Below are 21,258 nucleotides of genomic sequence, written 5' to 3'. Positions count from 1 at the left end.
TGAGAGTTGGCACTACCAGGATTGTAAAACCAAAGGTTTCCACTAGAAGGATTATAAGGAAGGCTTATTCAAAGTGTATTAGTGTTGGGATAAACCAAATCCAAGAGCCAAAGAGAATTTACTTTGAGTCCTTTAGGGCTGCCATTACCCTTTAAATGCCTCTAATAAAAATGCAAATTGTATTAGATTAATTTATTTTTTTTATTTTTATTTTTTTTAAATTTTTTTTTTTAAAGATTTTATTTATTTATTTGACAGACAGAGATCACAAGTAGGCAAAGAGGCAGGCAGAGAGAGAGAGAGAGAGAGAGGGAAGCAGGCTCTCTGCTGAGCAGAAAGCCCGACGCGGGGCTCGATCTCAGGACCCTGAGATCATGACCTGAGCTGAAGGCAGAGGCTTTAACCCACTGAGCCACCCAGGTGCCCCTGTATTAGATTAATTTAGAGAAGCTGTTTTTGATATGAAAAGCTGTGGCTTGTGTTGACAAGATCATATTAAATAAAAGAATGCTATGTAATGTTTTTGTCAGATACAGAAAAATAATTTTAAGATAGTCCTATTGCTTATTGGTTAACATATCAATGAAAGTTTCACTTGGAAATGTTGTTCATTTATATGGATGCCTGGGTGGTTCATTCTGTTAAGCCTCTGCCTTTGGCTCAAGTCATGATCCCAGGGTCCTGGGATCAAGCCCCATGTCAGGCTTCTAGTTCAGCAAGGAAACTGCTTCTTCCTCTGCCTGCTGTTCTCCCTGCTTGTGCGCTCGCTCTCTCTCTGGCAAATAAATAAATAAAATCATTTAAAAAATATATGGAGTTAGATATATTTAGCAGAAAGAAAATACTAACAAATTATGTAAAATAAAGATTTTTTTTTAAAGATTCATTTGAGAGAGAGAGAAAGAGAAAAGGAACGGGCAGGGGCAGAGGGAGAGAGAGAGAATCTCAGGCAGACTCCATTCTGAGTGCAGAGATCGACAAAGGGCTTAATCTCACAACCCTGATATCATGACCTGAGCTGAAACCAAGAGTCGGATGCCCCTTAAATGTTTTTGTTGTTGTTGTTGTTTTTTAACTGTGAAAGTTTTGTACCTCTAACTATAACTTCTTTCATTTATGTCTGTTGAGTTGAACAAAAATCCGTGGCCCCTAGGAAGAATGAATCTTGTAATAACTGTTGTTCCTAACCACTTTCTGCACCATTTTCTCTTTTTCAAATTGAGGGCCTCTTCTACTTCTACTACCCAGGTTTTCTTTTCTTCTCTTTTCCTTTTCTTTCCAGTCCTGTCCTTTTTTCTTAAGATTTCATTTATCTGAGAGAGACAGAAAGAGAAAGTGGGGGAGAGGAACAGAGATGGAGAAGCAGACTCCCTAATGAACCAGGATCCTGTTGAGGGGCTCGATCCCAGGACCCCAAGATTATGACCTGAGCTGAAGGAAGGTGCTTAAGCGACTGAGGCACCCAGGTATCCCTACTCGGGTTTTTCTTTACCAAAACAAACAAACAAACATATAAGTGAATTCATACTAGAATTATTTATTTGCCAGCTACTCTAGGAAAATAGCAATGAACAAACAGACAATAATCCTTGCCCTCATGGGACTTAATCTTAGAGCACAGGAGAGGATATGGTGACATAGAATCTAATACACATGTTGGGGAGAAAGAGTGTCCTAACCCCTCCAAGGTCCTTTTAGCTGGACTAAGAATCCAATTGATGTGAGACAGATTAACAGGAGAAAATAAAATTTAATAGGGTATGTGCAGGAAAACTACGCAGATAGGGAAATTTCAGAGACTGGCAAAATGAGGTGTATATATCATAAAGAACTAAGGAGAAGGGCATAGGGCTTTGGGATTTAAGTGGAAAGGGGTGCAATTCAGAGGGTGATGAGAAGAAGAGCAGAAGTTTGGTAATTGGATGTTTGCCTAGCCATAAAGATGGGTCACTCAGACAATATTTATCTTGCTAATAACCCTTATTCTGGGAGAGAACCTCAGTCCAGATTCTTCTTTGGAGTTACCTGAGGGGCAAAAATTTCTCTTGATCCCTTAGAGTCTCTATTGACTTCATCTCAGAATAATCTTTATGCCGAAGTGGTCCATCTTGAGGCCTGCCCTACGCCCCTATACATACATCTGGGTGAAAATCAAGGGAAAATGCAGCAAGTATTTTTACTTGCTTTGTCCTTTTTGTGGACTCCTATCAGGGCTCAAAGCCATTCACGCTACCCCCAATTTGTAGCATGAGGAAACAAGTATTAAATAATATAAGTAAGTTAAATATTTGATAAGATATTATATTCAAAACAAATAAAAGCCCGATGGAGGGGTGGTGTGTATGACTGTGCAATTTTAAATTGAATGACCAGGGGCACCTTGGGTGGCTCATTTGGTTAAGCCTCTGCCTCCGGCTCAGGTCATGATCTCAGGGTCCTGGGATTGAGTCCTGCCACATCAGGCTCTCTGCTCAGCAGGGAGCCTGCTTCCTCCTCTCTCTCTCCCTGCCTGCCTCTCTTCCTACTTGTGATCTCTGTCTGTCAAATAAATAAATAAAGTCTTTAAAAAGAAAGAAAGAAAGAAATTGATTGACCAGGTGCCACTTTACTGTGAGGATAGGATTCATGTAGAGATCTGAAAGATGTCAGTTAACCAGTCATTTTTATTTATTTTTTATTTTTTATTTTTAAAGATTTTATTTATTTATTTGACAGAGAGAAATCACAAGTAGGCAGAGAGGCAGACAGAGAGAGGGGAGGAAGCAGGCTCCCTGCTGAGCAGAAAGCCCGATGTGGGGCTCGAACCCAGGACCTGGGATCATGACCTGAGCTGAAGGCAGCGGCTTAACCCACTGAGCCACCTAGGCGCCCCTAACCAGTCATTTTTAAATTTGAATTTTGAATTTGAGTTACTTAAATCAGGAATTTTAATAAATTTCAGAGCAAGTAGCAAGGTAGAAAGCTGTAATTAATTAAACTAGTTTATTATTATTCTCATATATTAATTAACTTTTTATTGCTAATTTATAAGACAGGACCCTGGCATCACCTTAGTTCATGACTGTCCATGGACTCAAGAATAGGGCACATTAAGGAAAGGAGGGAGCTCGGGGCCAGTTAAGAAGGTACCGTAATAGTACAGGTCAGGGAAGGAAACAAAATGAAGACATTGGCATCTTTCCATATTGACATTTTCCCCAAATGATCAGTTTTCTGGTCTTTATTGTTGTTCATCCATTGTTTATGACTGCCTTCAGAATAATTCCCCAAACTTTATTTAGCACTGAATTCCCTTCAAAAAATGGCCTCTTACTGGTTCCAATAAAACTTTATTCACAAACATAGGTGGTGGGTCAAATTTTTCTACAGTTTGATATTTGCCTACCTGGTCTACTTTATGGGATTCTGCTATTCTTAGCACATGCCTTCCATTCTAAAAGTTATCTCAGAAGTATAAAAAACTGCTGCATTTGTAGCCAAAATGTTAGCATTCCAGGTAGGAAGTTACAGGAAGAGGAAAAAAAAAAAAAAGGTTAAAAGAGCACTTGCCAAATAGAACCTTTCTGTATACCTTACCCAAAACTATTTACATCTCACTGATCACTCCATTATTCAAATAACCTGAGTGAAGTAGTTCTTTTTTTTTTTTTTAAGTTTTTTTTTATTTGACAGAGTGAGAGAGAGAGAACGTGTATGGATGCACAAGCAGTGGGGGCAGGAGATAGAGAAGCAGTCTCCCCACTGAGCAGGGAGCCCGATGTGGGGATTTATTCCAAGACCCTGGGATCATGACCTGAGCCGAAGGCAGATGCTTAACCGACTGAGCTACCCAGGTGTTCAGGAATGTAGTTCTTTAGATGGATATATTTTCATTCAATAAGATTAAAGGTTTGTTACCAAGGAAGCAAGGGAGAATGGATGGAGTTTGGGTTTCTAGCAGCATCTGTCATGTTTTACCATATTCTAATCATCTAGTGTTAGTTTCTTTATTTTTTTGAAATCAGAGACTATGGTTCCTCACAAAGTAATTTTGTGAAGACAAATACTATGAGGAGAGTACAATGCATACTCTAAACTATCAGTAAAGCTGACATGTTGTTATAATTCGTATTATTTTCATTTTTGGGTATCTTTGATCTTTGTTGTATTTCTAGTGCCTGGAATGCTTTCTGGCACACAGTGGGGATAAATAAACATATTGTGAATGAATAAATGAACTTCCATTATGATCAGTTAAGATTTGGGGGTTGTAGGCAATAGAAATTGATTCTGGCCCACTTAACTCTTAATTAGAAGAATGTTATTTGCTTCTGGAAGTGACAAGATAGCCAGATAGTTGGGCTCAGACATCAGCAGGCATCCAATTACTGCTGTAATCATTTAGGTACAACTATTTTCAACCCGTCCTTAAATAACTTCATCCAACATTTAAAGCCCCATGAGACACTCTCATGTGCTGAATGTTACTGAATCATCTGTCTCTCTTTGGATAGGAAAGAATAGGACACCTTCTTTTATAGTCTCATCAAAACTGCATGTAATGGGGGGAAGCAAAGAATTAGGATGAAATCAATAAGAAGGATGAAATCAGCTGGAAGACACTGGGTGGAAAACAGAAACGTCCATCACATGTTTCCATTCCTTTTGGTTTGCGTTATTTCCACAAAGTCATGGTTGTGATTTAAGAGCATTCCCTGGGAGGAAAAAGAGACCTGGCCATTTGGCCTCTGTTAACACATCAGTATCTTCATTTTTTCCAATTAAATAGCAAACTGTCATCTTTTAAAACTGAGTGCAGGGACTCTGAACAGATGAGATCGACAAGAATCTTTTTTAATAGACAGAGATGACAGGATATGACAGTGAGGTCCTGGGGTTCATAGTGAAGACCAAAAAACAGATGCTGAAGAAAGGTTCTGCACTAATACCAAATATAGGTAGTTGAGATAATAACATCTGCATAAATAAGCTTTCCACTCATAAAATTTCATAAACTTAAGTCATTGTTGCTAAATATTTCATTTTCTATAATGATCATGATGCCAGTCTGGTTTTGAGCAATTGATTACTGTCTCTAATAAAAAGTTGAGACCAGATGGTTTTTCATTTTGTTTGCCTTTATAGATGGAGCAGTGAACGTAGGTCCGTGACAACCCAGGGATTTATTTTTAAGCATGATTCATAGTAGTTTTTCTACTACCATTATGCAAGCCTGTCAGACTTTTGGAATTGCTTTAATTTAATTAATTTTATTGGGGTTTTTACAAATTATAAAATTAAAATTACTGTATTCATTTTATTGCTAGAAAAAAAATTCTCAATTTATATGACTCCCAGAATTGATTTGCCTGATTTCAAATATATGTGCTACTACTGAAAGCCATTCCAAACTGTTGTTAGGAACCTGGTACACTAGGACGCCTGGGTGGCTCGGTGGGTTAAAGCCTCTGCCTTCGACTTGGGTCATGGTCTCGGGGTCCTGGGATCGAGTCCCGCGTCAGGTTCTCTGCTCGGCGGAAGGCCTGCTTCCTCCTCTCTCTCTCTTTCTGCCTGCCTCTCTGCCTACTTGTGATCTCTGTCTGTCAAATGAACAAATAAAATCCTAAAAAAAAAAAAGAAATCTGGTACACTAGCCGATTGTATGTACAGGGAGCTAGAGAGCTTTACTTATCTTCCTTTAATGATTTGGTCTAGATTTTTACATAGTAATTGTTTAGATATTACAGGACTGGCAAGTTCAGATTGATAAAAATGACACCCTTGTTTGCTCTTGGGATGTGGAATTTATAAAATTGAACGGCATAGAAAAATCTACTTTTATGAAATAGACTTCATAAAATTTTCTTTTCTTTTTTTTTCTTTATTTATTTGTCAGAGAGAGAGAGCACAGGCAGACAGAGTGGCAGGCAGAGGCAGAGGGAGAAGCAGGCTCCCCACAGAACAAGGAGCCCGATGTGGGACTCGATCCCAGGACGCTGGGATCATGACCTGAGCTGAAGGCAGCTGCTTAACCAACTGAGCCACCCAGGTGTCCCCAATAAAATTTTCTTTTTGTATTGAAATCATTTATTCCTGTAATCTGGCATTAGGAAATACATATAAAAATGCCATTAAAGAGTACATGAACAATTAGAAATTGATTATTACACAAAATAAAATAACTTTGGAATATATTATTTAGAAACTAAAAATTATTTTTACTTATTTACCTTAATTCAATTAATTAATATATGGTGTATTATTAGTTTCCGGGTATAGTTCAGTGATTCATCAGTCTTGTATAATACACAGTCCTCATTACATCACTTGCCCTCCTTAATGCCCATCACCCAGATAGCCCATCTCTCCAACCCCATCTCTCCTCCCCTCCAGCAACCCTTAGTTTGTTTCCTATGATAGGAGTCTCTTACAGTTTGTTGTCCTCTCTGATTTTGTCTTCTTTTATTTTGCCCTCCCTTCCCCTATGATCCTCTGTTTTGTTTCTAAAATTTCACATATGTGTGAGATCATATGATATTTGTCTTTCTCTGGTTGACTTATTTCACTTAGCATAATATCCTCCTCTAGTTCCATCCACATCATTGCAAATGGCAAGATTTCATTTCTTTGATGGCTGAGTATATTTCATGTATATATACCATATCTTCTTTATCCATTCATCTGTTGATGGACATCTGGGCACTTTCCATAGTTTGGCAGTTGTAGACATTGCTACTATAAATATCGGGGTGCAGGTGCCCCTTCAGATCACTACATTTGTATCTTTGGGGTCAATACGGACTAGTGCAATTGCTGGGTCATATGGTAGTTCTATTTTCAATGTTTTGAGGAACCTCCACACTATTGTCCAGAGTGGCTACACCAGCTTGCATTTCCACCAACAATGTAAGAGGGTTCCCCTTTCTCTACATCCCTGCCAACATCTGTCGTTTCCTAACATTCATTTTAGCCATTCTGACTGGTGTGAGGTGGTATCTCACTGTGGTTTTGATTTGTATTTACCTGATGCCAAGAGATGTTGAGCATTTTTTTATATGTCTGTTGGCTGTTAGTATGTCTTCTTTGGAGAAATGTCTTTCATGTCTTCTGCTCATTTTTTTTTTTTTAAGATTTTATTTATTTGACAGAGATGGACACAGAGAGAGAGGGAACACAAAGAAGGGTAGTGAGAGAGGGAGAAGCAGGCCTCCTGCCAAGCAGGGAGCCTAATGCGGGGCTCGATCCTAGGATCCTAGGATCGTGACCTGAGCTGAAGGCAGATGCTTAACGACTGAGCCACCCAGGCACCCTTGCTCATTTTTTGATTGGATTATTTGTTTTTTGGTTGTTGAGTTTGATAAGGACTTTACAGATTTTGAATATTAGCCCTTTATCTGACAAGACATTTGCAAATATCTTCTCCCATTTTGTTAGTTGTATTGGTTTTGTCTTGGTTTTGTCAAATGTTTCCTTTGGGTGCAGAAGCTTTTTATCTTGATGGATGTCCCAATAGTTCATTTTTGCCCTTGCTTCCCTTGCCTTTGCAGACGTGTCTAGCAAGAAATTGCTGCAGTCAAGGTCAAAGAAGTTGCTGCCTGGGCTCTCCTCTAGGATTTTGATGGATTCTTTTCTTGCATTTAGGTGTTTCATCCATTTTGGGTCTGTTTTTGTGTGTGGTGTAAGGAAATGGTCCAGTTTCATTCTTCTGCCTGTGGCTGTCCAATTTTCCCAACACCATTTGTTGAAGAGACTGCCTTTTTTCCATGGATATTCTCTCCTGCTTTGTCGAAGATTAGTTGACCATACAGTTGAGGGTCCATTTCTGGACTCTGTATTCTGTTCCACTGATCTATGTGTGTTTTCGCGCCAGTACCATATGTTTTAAGGGTCTCATCTGTTCCACACAAATTTTAGGATTATTTGTTCCAGCTCTGGAGAAACTGTTGATAGTATTATAATAGGGACTGGATTGAATGTATAGATTTTTCTAGGTAGCACAGACATTTTAACAATATTTGTTCTGAAATGGAAGGAGAACTTCAAAGCTCTTTCCATGAGTCCAGCGTTGCCTTGATCCCCAAATTAGAGACTCCACTAAAAAAGGAGAATCACAGACCAATATGAACATGGGTGCAAAAATTCTCACCAAGATACTAACCAATAGGATCCAACAGGACATTAAAAGGATTATTCACCACAACCAGCCGGGATTTATTCCTGGGCAGCAAGGGTGGTTCGACATCTGCAAATCAATCAATATGATACAATACATTAATAAAACAAAAGACAAGAACCGTATGATCCTCTCAATAGATGTGGAAAAAGCATTTGACAAAGTACAGCATCCTTTCTTGGTGAAAACTCTTCACATTATAGGGATAGAGGGAACATACCTCAATATCATAAAAGCCATATATGAAAAGCCCCCCTCATTCTCAATAGGGAAAAAATGAGAGCTTTTCCCCTAAGGTCAGGAACACGACAGGGATGTCCACTATCACCACCGTTGTTCAACATAGTACTAAAGTCCTAGCCTCGGCAATCAGACAACAAAAAGAAATAAAAGGAATCTGAATTGGCAGAGAAGAAATTAAACTCTCACTCTTCGCAAATGACATGATCCTTTATGTGGAAAACCCAAAATACTCCACACCAAACTTGCTAGAACTCATATAGTAATTCAGCAAAGTGGCAGGGTATAAAATCTATGCACAGAAATCAGTTGCATTTCCATACACTAATAATGTGAGAGAAGAAAGAAAAATTAAGGCATCAATCCCATTTACAATTGCAGCAAAACCCATAAGATACCTAGAAATAAACCTAACCAAAGAGGCAATGGATCTGTACTCAGAAAATTATAGAACATTCATGAAAGAAATTGAGGAAGACACAGAGAAATGGAAAAACGTTCCATGCTCATGGATTGGAAGAATAAATATTGTTGGAAATTAAGAATTCTTAGCATTGTATAACTTGTCAACTTTTTCTTTGTGCAATAATGCTGACCTTTTATTTTTGTGTTTCTTTTTCTGCAGGTCTTTAATATATTATTAAGACTGATAACTCGCACCCACAGTGGCTACATGTTGACAGATTGCATATTTTGAAAGCTTGAGATATTTTATAATGAAACATGCCATGTGGAAACTTTGAAGCCTAGAATCCTGCCAAACACCTGAATAAAGAATTCCTCACCTGTAATGTAAGAGACTTCTCACTACCACCATGACAAACCAGGAGAAGTGGGCACACCTTAGCCCCTCAGAATTTTCCCAACTTCAGAAATATGCTGAGTGTAAGTATTTATATTGATAATATGACTTGATTTGGCATTTGTGTTAGGCAAGATTTATAAGAACAGATTACAGAACCTGTTCAGCATTGGGAGAGATGTAGATACGTGTTTCGTTTTCGTAGGTCGGTCTATTTGAGACTACCTTTTGGCATGAGAAAAAGGAAAAGTTGAATTTTTTTTTTAAGGAAAAGAACTTAAATCAAATATAAAATCTAGAAAAAAAGGAACTAGGATATTAGGTGCAAAACTAAAACTGGAAGCATTCCATGTGTAACAGAAGTAAAGCAAAAGATAAGACAATTTGGTGAAAGGAAATTGGTGATACTGCAATTGAGAAGGACAAACAGAAGTAACTGGGAAAAGTGAGGGTTTATTATTGTTGTTATTCTTGTTTTATTTGTTTTCTGTTTGCTAGCATAACATAGAAAAAGGGCTGGGAGTTGGGGGTCATGGATACATTGTGGAGTTGGAATTAGAGCTTATTAGAAAGTATCAGGACCTTATGCCAACTTTTTCAGATGTGTATATTTATACAAAAGATAAACCATAGCAATTCAGTTTATAGTAGGCTATTTTTAAATACTAAGTTTCTTTACACATAAACAGTAAAATTTCATCTACAAAGAATTTTATTTTTAACATGGATTTTCAGGAATGTATCTGTTTCATGAAATGAGTTTCAACTATAAATATGAATAACACCTGAGTCAAGGTGTTAAAGAGAGAAAAGGAAGTTCCTAAAAAATCCATGGTACCAAAAAGTTGGGAGGATGACGAACAGAGAAAAAAGTAACACGTAAGGAATGTAATAAGATTGAAGAGAATAGGGGAATCACATGGTGACTGGAAGAAGAGAATTCAGGAAGCCTTAGAAAGAGGAGAACAACTGTAGCATGCAAGAATGTAAGAGGAAACATTGAAGCAGCTGGGTTGGAGAGGTGTGGTACCCAGGGGGAAAGGAGTGGATGGAGTAAGGCTATGAAGGAGAGGAAGAGAGAAGAGGAACTTGAAATAATAAGTGAAAGGTTTGTTGATAATAGTGAATAATAACGCATTTATGGGGTTACAGATAAGTCAGGAACATTAATAAACACTTAATGCATATTATCTGAAAAGGCCGACTTCACCGGTTTTCTAGAGGCTTCTTCATTTGTGGGCTGACGTGTGCTGGGTGAGGTTGTGAGGGTGTTGCTGGGTATTCACAATAAAGATGCAAAGCCGAAAGAACATGTGCATGTTCTTAGTCAATAATAAAAATTATAACAGCTATCACTGGTGGGGAGCAGAAATTTCTGCTATCAAAGTATGCTTCTCATATTCAAAAACTGTTTTGAGAGGCTGAGAGCACAGTTCATCCTCTTGTCCCGTTTAGTCCACAATGGCTGAATTCTTGTCTGTATTTTTATACGCGATAATTTTGAAATTGACTAAAAAAATGATTTACCTATGTTTTCCAATTTCTTTTTGCTCTCTGCTATTGTTTTATATCCAATAATTAAGTAAATGTTTCTGAGCATTTTCTTTAGGGAGAATATTCTCCTTGGCACTGAAGGAACCACAGTTATAAACATGTGTTCAAGGATGTTTAATGAAGGCTAGAAACTAATGGATAAATGACTCTGTATCTAGGCAGAATATTTTTTTAATTTTTTAAAAAGATTTCTATTTATTTATTTGACAGAGATCACAAGTAGGCAGAGAGGCAGGCAGAGAGGGGGGAAGCAGTCTCCCACTGAGCAGAAAGCCGGATGCGGGGCTCAATCCCAGGACCCTGAGATCATGACCTGAGCCGAAGGCAGAGGCTTAACCCACTGAGCCACCCAGGCGCCCTTAGGCAGAATATTTTAAGTGCCACAAAGTTTGGGGTTCTGCAGGGCATTAGTATGCAGTTGGAGTTGGTAAAGGGAAATCTTCATGGAAGAAGTAGGATTGAAATGAATCTTAAAAAGTAGGTTTAAGGAAAATGGAGAAGAAAATAATACAGATAAAAAGGAAAATTCACATATATTTGAGGGAGAGGAGTCATATTTAGCTATACCACAAATTAAAGGTATAAGTACAGTTAGGATGTAAAAATGAGTTGGAATTAAAATATACAATGCTAAACTTGAGTAAAGCAGTGAGGAGTAATTGTAGGGTTTTAAGCACAGAACAACATGAGCAGGAGTTTAACTTGGCAAATACAAGGATGGAATAAGGTAATGGAAAGAGACTAGCATCATCCCAGTGGGCTACTGGAATAGACTAAATAATGTGGATGATGAAAGATGACCAGAAAAGTGTAGATTCAGATATTGTAGCATTAAAACTAAAAGAAGGCTTGGGAAATAGTAAAATAGAGAGAGAGAGAAAGAAATAAAAAATTTAGTTCCAAAGATTTGACTTGACGAATGGGACAATTTGGTGACATAATCCCCCAAGTAAAGAAAACATGGAGTTTGGTTTAGCTTATGTTAAATTTAGCTGGATAATTAAAATGTAAGTTACTGTTTATGGAAGCATTAAAATGAGAACGGTAAATTATTACCATAATAGCTAAATTATCATTTCTAATGAACTTGCTCAGATATTAAGATTCTATTTGAATTGATAAACAGAATTTATACTGAAGTATTAAATATGTTATATACTGCTACTTTCATTTTATTGCCTATGGAATATGGCATTCATTTAATTATATCATAAAAATGCTTGACTTAGTAATCAATTTGTGGAAATACCTAAAACAAGTGTAATAAAAATTACCATAAATGTGAAAGTTGTAACAGATTGAGACAAAGATTAATGAGTATTCAATAAATTGGTAGTAAGAAGTGACACACTAAGTATAAGAACAGTTTTAAATTGATTTTATGAGGACACAAATTAACTGAATAACTGTGAGTTAAAAAAAATCAGTGCAGATTCCATGATCATTAGACTTGCCATTCTTTTTCAAATAAGCAAGACATTATGAAAAGTGCTCGACTTAATCCCCCAAGAAGTTTCCTGTGTAATTAGGAAGCAAAGAATGTCATGATTAGAATATATCCTTGTATAATAAATTGCCATTGTCAAAATATAGCTGGAAACAAACATTATTCTGAAGATTAGGAAAATAGTATATTTTCCATTGCAATTTAGTGCATGTGATCAATCTGTCATCAGCATTTAAGCATCAGATTTTTCATGTTGCAGTGCAGTATTGATAAAGTGACATTCATTCATTGTCTAGTAGAAGATGGTATATTGGATTCACTTTTTTGACTTTGTTTTGTAGCTTTCAATAAGAAACTGTTTACATGCATTAAATCATATTAAAAAACAAGTTACTGTTTTAAGGTTAAATTTGCAGCACACTAAGATTATATGTGCTATATATCAAATACGTGTTTCATATGCTTTTGGGAGATGGAGCGGGCCTGTAAAACTGTTGGTCGAGATGAAGGAATTCATGGAACCCCTACCCCAGCAAAACCAAATCACTCATTGTGGGACCTAGATAACACCGTAAAGATCAATTCCTTGAATTATCTGATTGGGGGTTCTCTCCAGTACTGCCCCAATATACCGTATGTCTTATTCTGTTTGGGCTGCTCTAACAAAGTACCACAGAGGGGATGACTTCTAAGAATAACAGATATTTCTCACAGTTCTGTAGGCTAAAGTCAAGGATCAGGGTTTCAGCATGTTCAGGTCCTATAAGGGGCCTTTTCTCAGTTGCAAACTGCCACTTCTCCTTGTATCCTTATAGGATGGAAACGGTCAGTGGGATAGTGCATTCCCAGGGACTATTGTTAAGGACACTAATCCAGCTGGGGCCTCACTCTCATGGCTTTAGCTCATTCTGATTACCTCCCGAAGACCCCTCCTGTTGGAGGCTGGTATATCAACATATGCCTTTGGTGGGGACACGGTAAAGTCCCCTACACCCTGGAAGTAGAAATACTCTCAACTTCAAGGCTTTCCTTGTGATCACTTAGGGGAAAGCAGAGTGAGATGGGCACAACATCCCTCGTTAGGCAGCTAGGACGTCGGACAGCTTGTATTCAAATCCTGGACCTCCATATTTTAGATCTCTCATTTGGGAAAAGTCATTTAACATCTCTGTGTCCCGTTTTTCATACTTACAAAATGTGGAAAACCATAAATGTGTCAAGGGTTGTGAAATTAAATCGAACGAGTTAATGATATATGTCAAGTCATGATAGCACTGTCTGGCAAGTTGTAAGCGATACAGCTGTTTACATTTATTGTTTTAATAGGAAGGGTGTGAATGTATTCTGTTGGCTGTTTGAATGGATTGTTGATGATCAATAGAAAAGTGCCACATTTTGGAGCACAATCAGTGTCCTTCCCCCCCGCCCCCCCCCCCCCCCCCCCCCCCACTGTGCTATAAGACTAGATTCTTCCCACAAGGTAGAAACTTCTAGTACTGTTGGCAGCCTCATTTCTGTGTTGTCCCCACAAATGCTGAAGGCAGTTAATGCAAAGCCTGCTGTGGTTGCCTACAGCATGCTGAGACCATGCTCCTGTTTAGGGTTTTAGGCTGAGTCACTCCATGGGAAACATTTCCATTGATGTGTGGGAGAGGAGTATAATTTTCTTTCCCACTCTTTATATAAAGTCATCCAAACTGTTGTTACAAGATAGAGAGCTCTCACTCCTGCCGTGGAGAGAATTGAGCTTATCACATTATTAGTTTGCCAGAGCTTCCCGCTGTGGTCTCATGGTGTCGCAAAGGGTTAAGATACTCCAAGTCTTTTCATGGATGACAATATTTGCTGTGTAAAATCTACATGATATTTTCAAGTGATTCATTATCTGCCCACATATTGTCACTTAGGATTAGCTCTTTATTTGCTATATATAAAGTGGGTTATATAGCATGCAAATTATTTTTGAAAGCTACTGTGTTATTATGGTGGGAACACTTCCAAATTTTCATAAATTTTTTACTGTTTATAGCAGCTGGCATTGTGGAGAGTTGCAAAATTATGATGAACTTGTTCTTTTCAATAAGGACCAATATGCCTAACATTTGGACGTCGTGTACGATTTCTTCTATGGAGAGAAGCACACGCACTTGGTGGAAAGAGCTCAGACTTTGCAGGCAAACTAATATTTGATAGTGTTGAGCCCTAGACCTGTTTGGTACTTTTAGTGGTATGGGCCTTTAGAATGTTACATAAACTGCTTGTACCTCAGTTTTGTCACCTGGAAAAGTAGAGTCCACCTCAAAGTATTATTGTAGGATTTAATGAGACAGTAAATGTCATCATAATAAATAATTGTTTTTTTTTAAAGATTTTATTTATTTATTTGACAGACAGATCACAAGTAGACAGAGAGGCAGGCAGAGAGAAAGGAAGGGAAGCAGTCTCCCCGCTGAGCAGAGAGCCCGATGTGGGGCTCCATCCCAGGACCCTGGGATCATGACCTGAGCCGAAGGCAGCGGCTTTAACCCACTGAGCCACCCAGGCGCCCCATAAATAATTGTTTTTTAATGGCCTCATCTTCAACAATGTTCAAGTATTAACTCATTGAATACAATACACGTCAGAGGGGGACAGGTGATCTCTTCCAGGCAGATTACTGAGCCCCATAGCAATGGCACAATAAATGATGAAAATCAAAACAATAATAATTCTTTATGTTTTTTATGAAGATCAGCATGTTAATAAATTGGTTATTAATCATGTTTCCAAAATACGAAAAGCTGGAATCTGGGATTTAGGGTGCTCATAGCTCCACCAGCCACAGTCATCTCTCAAAGGTTTTTATATACAAGGAAAAGCAGAGAGGCAAAGCTGCTAACTGTAGCTTTGGCCTCAAATTGTCTTTCTGGTCTCTTATCATGGTAGATTGGAAGAGATCATGTGTGAACCTCAGTGAAGCTCTACCTAAAATAGAGGCACATTTCAGTATTCCTCCTGCATTCATTCTGCCAGAGCCTGGAACCTCCCTCACTCTTCCTTTATGAAAAGCATGGGAGGAGAAGGAGAGATGAGCAGAAAATCGTGAAGCAACTGTAATAGAAATATGGTGAAGCCCTTTTCCATTTTAAGTAGCCTTACTCTCTTGAGAAACTCTACTCTCTAGCATGATGATCTAATGTGTCTTTGAGATATGTTTTGTGAGTCATCCATACAAGATGAGACTAAGAGAATGGTGGGAAAGAGACTTCACCTCTTACCCCTGTGGGTATTCAATTTATAGTTAAGCAAATTTAGATCACATATTAGCCCTGTTTCTAATTTGTCACGATGCAGTTTGCTTTTGATTTTGGCCTATGCCCTGTATGTTAGATAGGCTCTATTTTGGGCAGCCAAACCACTTAATGATAATTACTTTCTGCGTAAGACCAAAGAATAAATGGCACAGGGCCATTTAACAGATTGATTGAGAGCACTTAATTTGATGTCATAAAATGAGGTGAGTTCTAGTGCTGTGATATACCCCTCAGTTTCCTCACCCACGTCCTAGGATTGTGGTGATGGTTAAATGTGAAAATGCAGGTAAATGCTCAGGACTCAATATGTTATTGCTATGATGATGATCATGATGGTGATAAATGAGGTAGATTAATGTCAGAAGAGAGCTTTTCTTAATGAAAAAATTTGAGGCCTGTTTGCTTATACTACTAATGTAAAATGTCTTGACTTTGCCCTGATACGTGGTCTGAAATTGGAATCTGCAACTCTATTTTAGATAATACATGTCTCTCATTTCCGACCCTGTTTCTTCTGATTCACATTGATTAACTCAGCAGTTCCTGGCTTTGACCCAGATTTTATTTCTGGAATGTATGTTGGCTGCATAATCTCTTTTGCCTCATTTCTGGCTCTGTTTCCTATTTGTTGTACTGTTTCAGACTGATTTTTTCCTTAGTAGCTTCTCTGGATACATATATGTCTTAAATCTTTTAATACATGAAATTTGCAGTGGTAAAAGAAATCAGTATCTATGAATGTCTAAATTCCATTCTTTTAGTGTCCTAAAGACAAAAAACATCTATTTTTCCAACTTTGCAAACTTGCCAGAAAAAAAAACAAAAACAAAAACAGTAATCCAGAAACAGTTTTAAGGCTTACACTAAAATGAACTTTAATACTGAAGTCAGGACTTCTGTGAAGTCTTGGTTTAGGTGGGCCAAATTATGTTACGACAGAAAAATTCACAAAATCTCAGTGGCTTAATGAAATAGGTGCTGATTTCTTGCTCATATTTTATTTTCAAATCTGAGTCAGCAAACGGTTAATTTCACTTTGTCCTCGATCAAGTCCCAGTTTGATGGAACAGTCATCAACTTCAGAAACTGGCAGATGCTATGGCAGAGACAGAGAGCTTGAGAACTGGGAGTTGGCTCTTAAGGCTTCTCCTTGACAATGATATGCTTAGATTTATTTTGCCTAAGCAATATACATGAATACATCCAATTCCAAGTGAGTAGAGAAATGCTTTGTTTTTGTCTGCCCAGTGTCAGGGGAACACTAACATATTTGGTGAAAACTACTAATGTGGCCAGTATCACACAAATGAAATGGATCCTACCACTGACTTTGGAATCTTACTCATCATAATCTCTTTAAACTTCCATTTATTTTCCTATAAAATGAGGACAATAATTCTCAACAAAAAATAACAATTATTATTCTATCACTAACATTAATATGATAAATTTATATCAAAAGTTATCACTAAGGGGCGCCTGGGTGGCTCAGTGGGTTAAAGCCTCTGCTTTCGGCTCAGGTCATGATCCCAGGGTCCTGGGATGGAGCTACACATCGGGCTCTCTGCTCGGCAGGGAGCCTGCTTCCTCCTCTCTCTCTCTGCCTGCCACTCTGCCTACTTGTGATCTCTGTCTGTCAAATGAAATGGAAAAATCTTTAAAAAAAAAAAAAGTTATCACTAAGAATCATGCACATTTAATTACGTACTTCATCCTTAACTCACTTATAAAAGTTGTTATTTGCTGAAAGTTTCCTTCATTATCTTCCCCGTTATAGCAGAAGTGCTATACACACACACACAGATGTGAGTACACAAACTAGAGGGACTTAATTTTACTCAGTCATTATTCAGTCAATACTCAGTCATTATTCAGCCAACAGTACTTAGAACCTTTTATTCTTTATTATGTTTGGCTTTGGTTAATACAGAAATGAATATTTTGGTGCTTTCAGTCAAGAGCCTAATGTATTCAGAGACACAAATAATGTGGCAGATGATGATAAAGCAATTAAATACATTCTCTGAATATTATATATATAAGACATTTTATTGAGATATAGTTAACTATAAGATTATTTTAATTTTAGGTGTACATAATGTTTTAAGATGCATTGTGAAATGATCACCATAATACATTAAGTTAGCATCTGTCTCCACACATAGTTACTTTTTTAAAATTATTTTTATGGTGAGAACCTTTAAGATCTTCTCTCTCTTTCTCTCTCTCTTTTTAGAGATTTTATTTATTTGACAGAGAGAGACACAGCAAGAGAGCAAACACAAGCAGGGGGAGTAGGAGAGGGAGAAGTATGCTTCCCACCAAGCAGGGAGCCGGATGTGGGGCTTGATCCCAGGACCCTGGAATCATGACCTGGGCCAAAGGCAGATGCTTAACAACTGAGCCACCCAGGCACCCCAAGATCTGCTCTCTTAACAACTTTCAAGTAACATAATACAGTATTATAATTGTAGTCACCATGCTGTACATTATGTTCCCAGGACTGACTTCTAACTGGAAGTTTTTACCTTTTGACCTCCCTTCACTCATATCAACAAACCCACACACTCTACTTTCAACCTCAGGCAATCGCCAGTCTGTTTTCTATATCTGCAAGGTCAGGCTTTTTAAGATTCCACACATAAGTGAGATTGTACTGCTTTTGTTTTTCATGTCTGACATATTTCACTTAGCATAATGCTTCAACATCCACACATGTTGTCCCAAATGGCAGGATGTCCTTTCTCATGGCTGAATAATATTCCAGTGTGTGTGTGTGTGTGTGTGTGTGTGTGTGTGTGTGTGTATTGCATTTTCTTTATCTTCATTTCTCTGTGGATACTTAGGTTGTTTCCATGTCTTGGTTATTATCAATAATACTTCAACAAACATGGGGGTGCACATATCTTTTTGAGTTAGGGTTTTGATTTACTTTGGATATAGTCCCAGAAGTGGGATTGCCAGATCATATGGTGGTTCTATGTTTAATTTTTTGAGGAACCTCCATGTCATAGTAGTTGTACCAATTTACATTTTTTACCAACAGTTTACAAAGTTTCCCTTTTTTAACATCTTCTCCAGCACTTATGTTTTGCCGTTTTGATAATAGCCATTTTAATAAGTGTGTGGTGGTATCTCGTTGTATTTTGATTTGCATTTCTCTGATGTTTAGTGATATTGAGTACCTTCTTACGTTCTTATTGGTATATGATCTGCAAATATGCCTCTTTCTCACACAACTTGGGAATTTCTGTCTGCCAGAAATTCTGCTTTGTGCCCTGGGGGTCGGGGATAGATAGTTAAGAATGAATTCTATTTGCTATGGACCAGTGGGACCTGCAAACATAAGCCCTGCTGGGCACCAGAGCCAAATTATCAAAGGATGCATTCCCTGGATAGCAGCTGTAGACCCCTGGTACCCAATATGTGTACCAGATCCTTTCTAGTCAATATAAACAACTTGGAATGAGGCAGAGGGGAGCGCTAGCTTCCCTAACTCTTGGGGAATATTGCATTAGGTCCTCTAGATATGTGTTAAATTAAAAGATTGCCCCTCAGGCCACAGCCTTTTATTGTTGTTGTTCCAGTTTTATTGAAAAGTAATTGACATATGTCACTGTATAAGTTAGAGTCATACAGTGTGATGGTTTGACTCACATATATTGTGAAATGATTACCACATTGGTTCAACTAACATCCATCTTTTCTTATAGATAAAATAAAGCAAAAGATAGAAAAAAAGAGAAAAATTGTTCTTCTTGTGATGAGAACTCTTAGGATTTACTCTTTTTTTTTAATTTTTTTTTTTAAGATTTTATTTATTTATTTGACAGAGAGATCACAAGCAGGCAGAGAGGCAGGCAGAGAGAGGAGGAAGCAAGCTCCCTGCTGAGCAGAGAGCCCGATGCGGGGCTCGATCTCAGGACTCTGAGATCATGACCTGAGCCGAAGGCAGCGGCTTAACCCACTGAGCCACCCAGGTGCCCCAGGATTTACTCTTTTAACAACATCTTTATGTATCATACAACAATGTTAGCTATGGTCATCATGTTATGCATACATTCCTAGCATTTATTTATCTTAAAATGGGAAGTTTGTGCCTTTTGATTACCTTCCTCCAAGCCCCCCATCCCACGAGCCTCCACCTTTGGTAACCACAAGCTTATCTCTTTTTCTATGAGGTTTGTTTTTTGTTTTGTTTTGTTTTTTAGGTTCCGTATGTAAGTGAGATCATATGGTGTTTGTCTTTATCTGACTTATTTCACTTAGCATAATGTCTTCAAATTCCATCTGTGTTGTCAGAATGGATTTCCTTGTTTTTTAATTGTTGAAAAATATCACTACACACACACACGTGCACGTGTGCGCATACACACACACACACCCTTTATTTATCCATGCATTTATCAAAGGACACTTAGGTTATTTCCATATCTTGGCTATTATAAATAATGCTCCTATAAACATGGGCGGGCAGATATGTTTTTGAATTAGGGTTTTCATTTCCTGTGGATATATTCCCAGAAGTGGAATTGCTAGATTATATAGTATTTCTATTTTTCATTTTTTGAGGAACCTCCATACTGTTTTCCATAGTGGCACCAGTTTACATCCCCACCAACAGTGCGTGAGGGTTCCTTTTTCTTTGTATCCACACTAGCACTCATTACCTCTTATCTATTTGATTGTGGCTATTCTAACAGGCATGAGGTAATATCTTACTGTGATTTTAATTTCCATTTTCTCAGTAACTAGTGATAAACATCTTCTCATGTACCTGTTAGCCATCGATATATCTTTGGAGAAATGTCAGTTCATGTCCTTTGCCCATTTTTAAATGGGTTATTTGTGGTTTTGCTATTGAGTTGTATGAGTCCTTTATATATTTTGATTATTAACACTTTATCAGATATATGGTTTGCAAATATTTTTCCCCATTCAGTGGATTTTTCCCCCCACATTGTTGGTCATTTATTTTTCTCTTTTTTTTTCCTTTTCACATTTTTTTTAAAAGATTTTATTTGTTTATTTGATAGACAGAGATCACAAGTAGGCAGAGAGGCAGCCAGAGAGAGAGAGAGGAGGAAGCAGGCTCCCTGTTGAGGAGAGAGCCTGATGCGGGACTCGATCCCAGGACCCTGAGATCATGACCTGAGCCGAAGGCAGAGGCTTTAACCCACTGAGCCACCCAGGCGCCCTCCTTTTCACATTTTTAAGTTAAATTGTATTTAGTTAACATACAGTGCAATATTTATTTCAGGAGTAGAATTCAATGATTCATCACTTACATATAATACCCAGTGTTCATCACAAGAAGTGCCCTGTTAATACCCATCACCCATCCAGCCCATCCCCCACCCACCTCTCTCCATCCACCCTCAGTTTGTTCTCTACCTTTAAGAGTCTTTTATGGTTTGTTTCCCTTTCGTTTTTCCTTTCCTTCCTCTCTTTCTTTTTTTTTCTTTTTTTTTTTTGATGGTTTATTTTTCTATGTAGAGCTCTCTTACTTCAATTTATGTAGAGCTCTCTTACTTTGATATAGTTCTACTTGTTTTGTTTTTTTATTTTGTTGCTTGTGCTTTAGGACTCATAACTAAAAAAATTATTACAAGACCTATGTCAAGGAGCTTTATTCCCCCCTGTTTTCCTCTAGGAGTGTCATGCCTTCAGGTCTTACGTTTAAGTCTTTAATCCATTTCGTATTAATTTTTGTGAGTAGTGTTGTTGTGGGTCCAGTTTCATTTTTTTACATGTGAATATCCAATTATCC

The 21,258-nt window shown here is 37.9% G+C and overlaps 1 protein-coding gene across 1 annotated transcript in view; it reads left to right on the top strand.

Annotated features, from left to right (window-relative positions):
- DGKB (diacylglycerol kinase beta) overlaps nt 1-21,258 on the top strand; it is a 723,782-nt gene that overhangs the window by 60,995 nt on the left and 641,529 nt on the right. The window contains 1 exon segment of the mRNA XM_047695654.1: nt 9,018-9,277. Coding sequence (XP_047551610.1) covers nt 9,208-9,277 — 70 coding nt within the window. The 5' untranslated portion in view covers nt 9,018-9,207.

This window comes from Lutra lutra, chromosome 11 (genome assembly GCF_902655055.1).
Source record: "Lutra lutra chromosome 11, mLutLut1.2, whole genome shotgun sequence".
In the NCBI taxonomy this organism is placed as follows: domain Eukaryota; kingdom Metazoa; phylum Chordata; class Mammalia; order Carnivora; family Mustelidae; genus Lutra; species Lutra lutra.
Note: the sequence above shows the minus strand (reverse complement) of the source record. Positions and strands in the feature narration are given on the sequence as shown.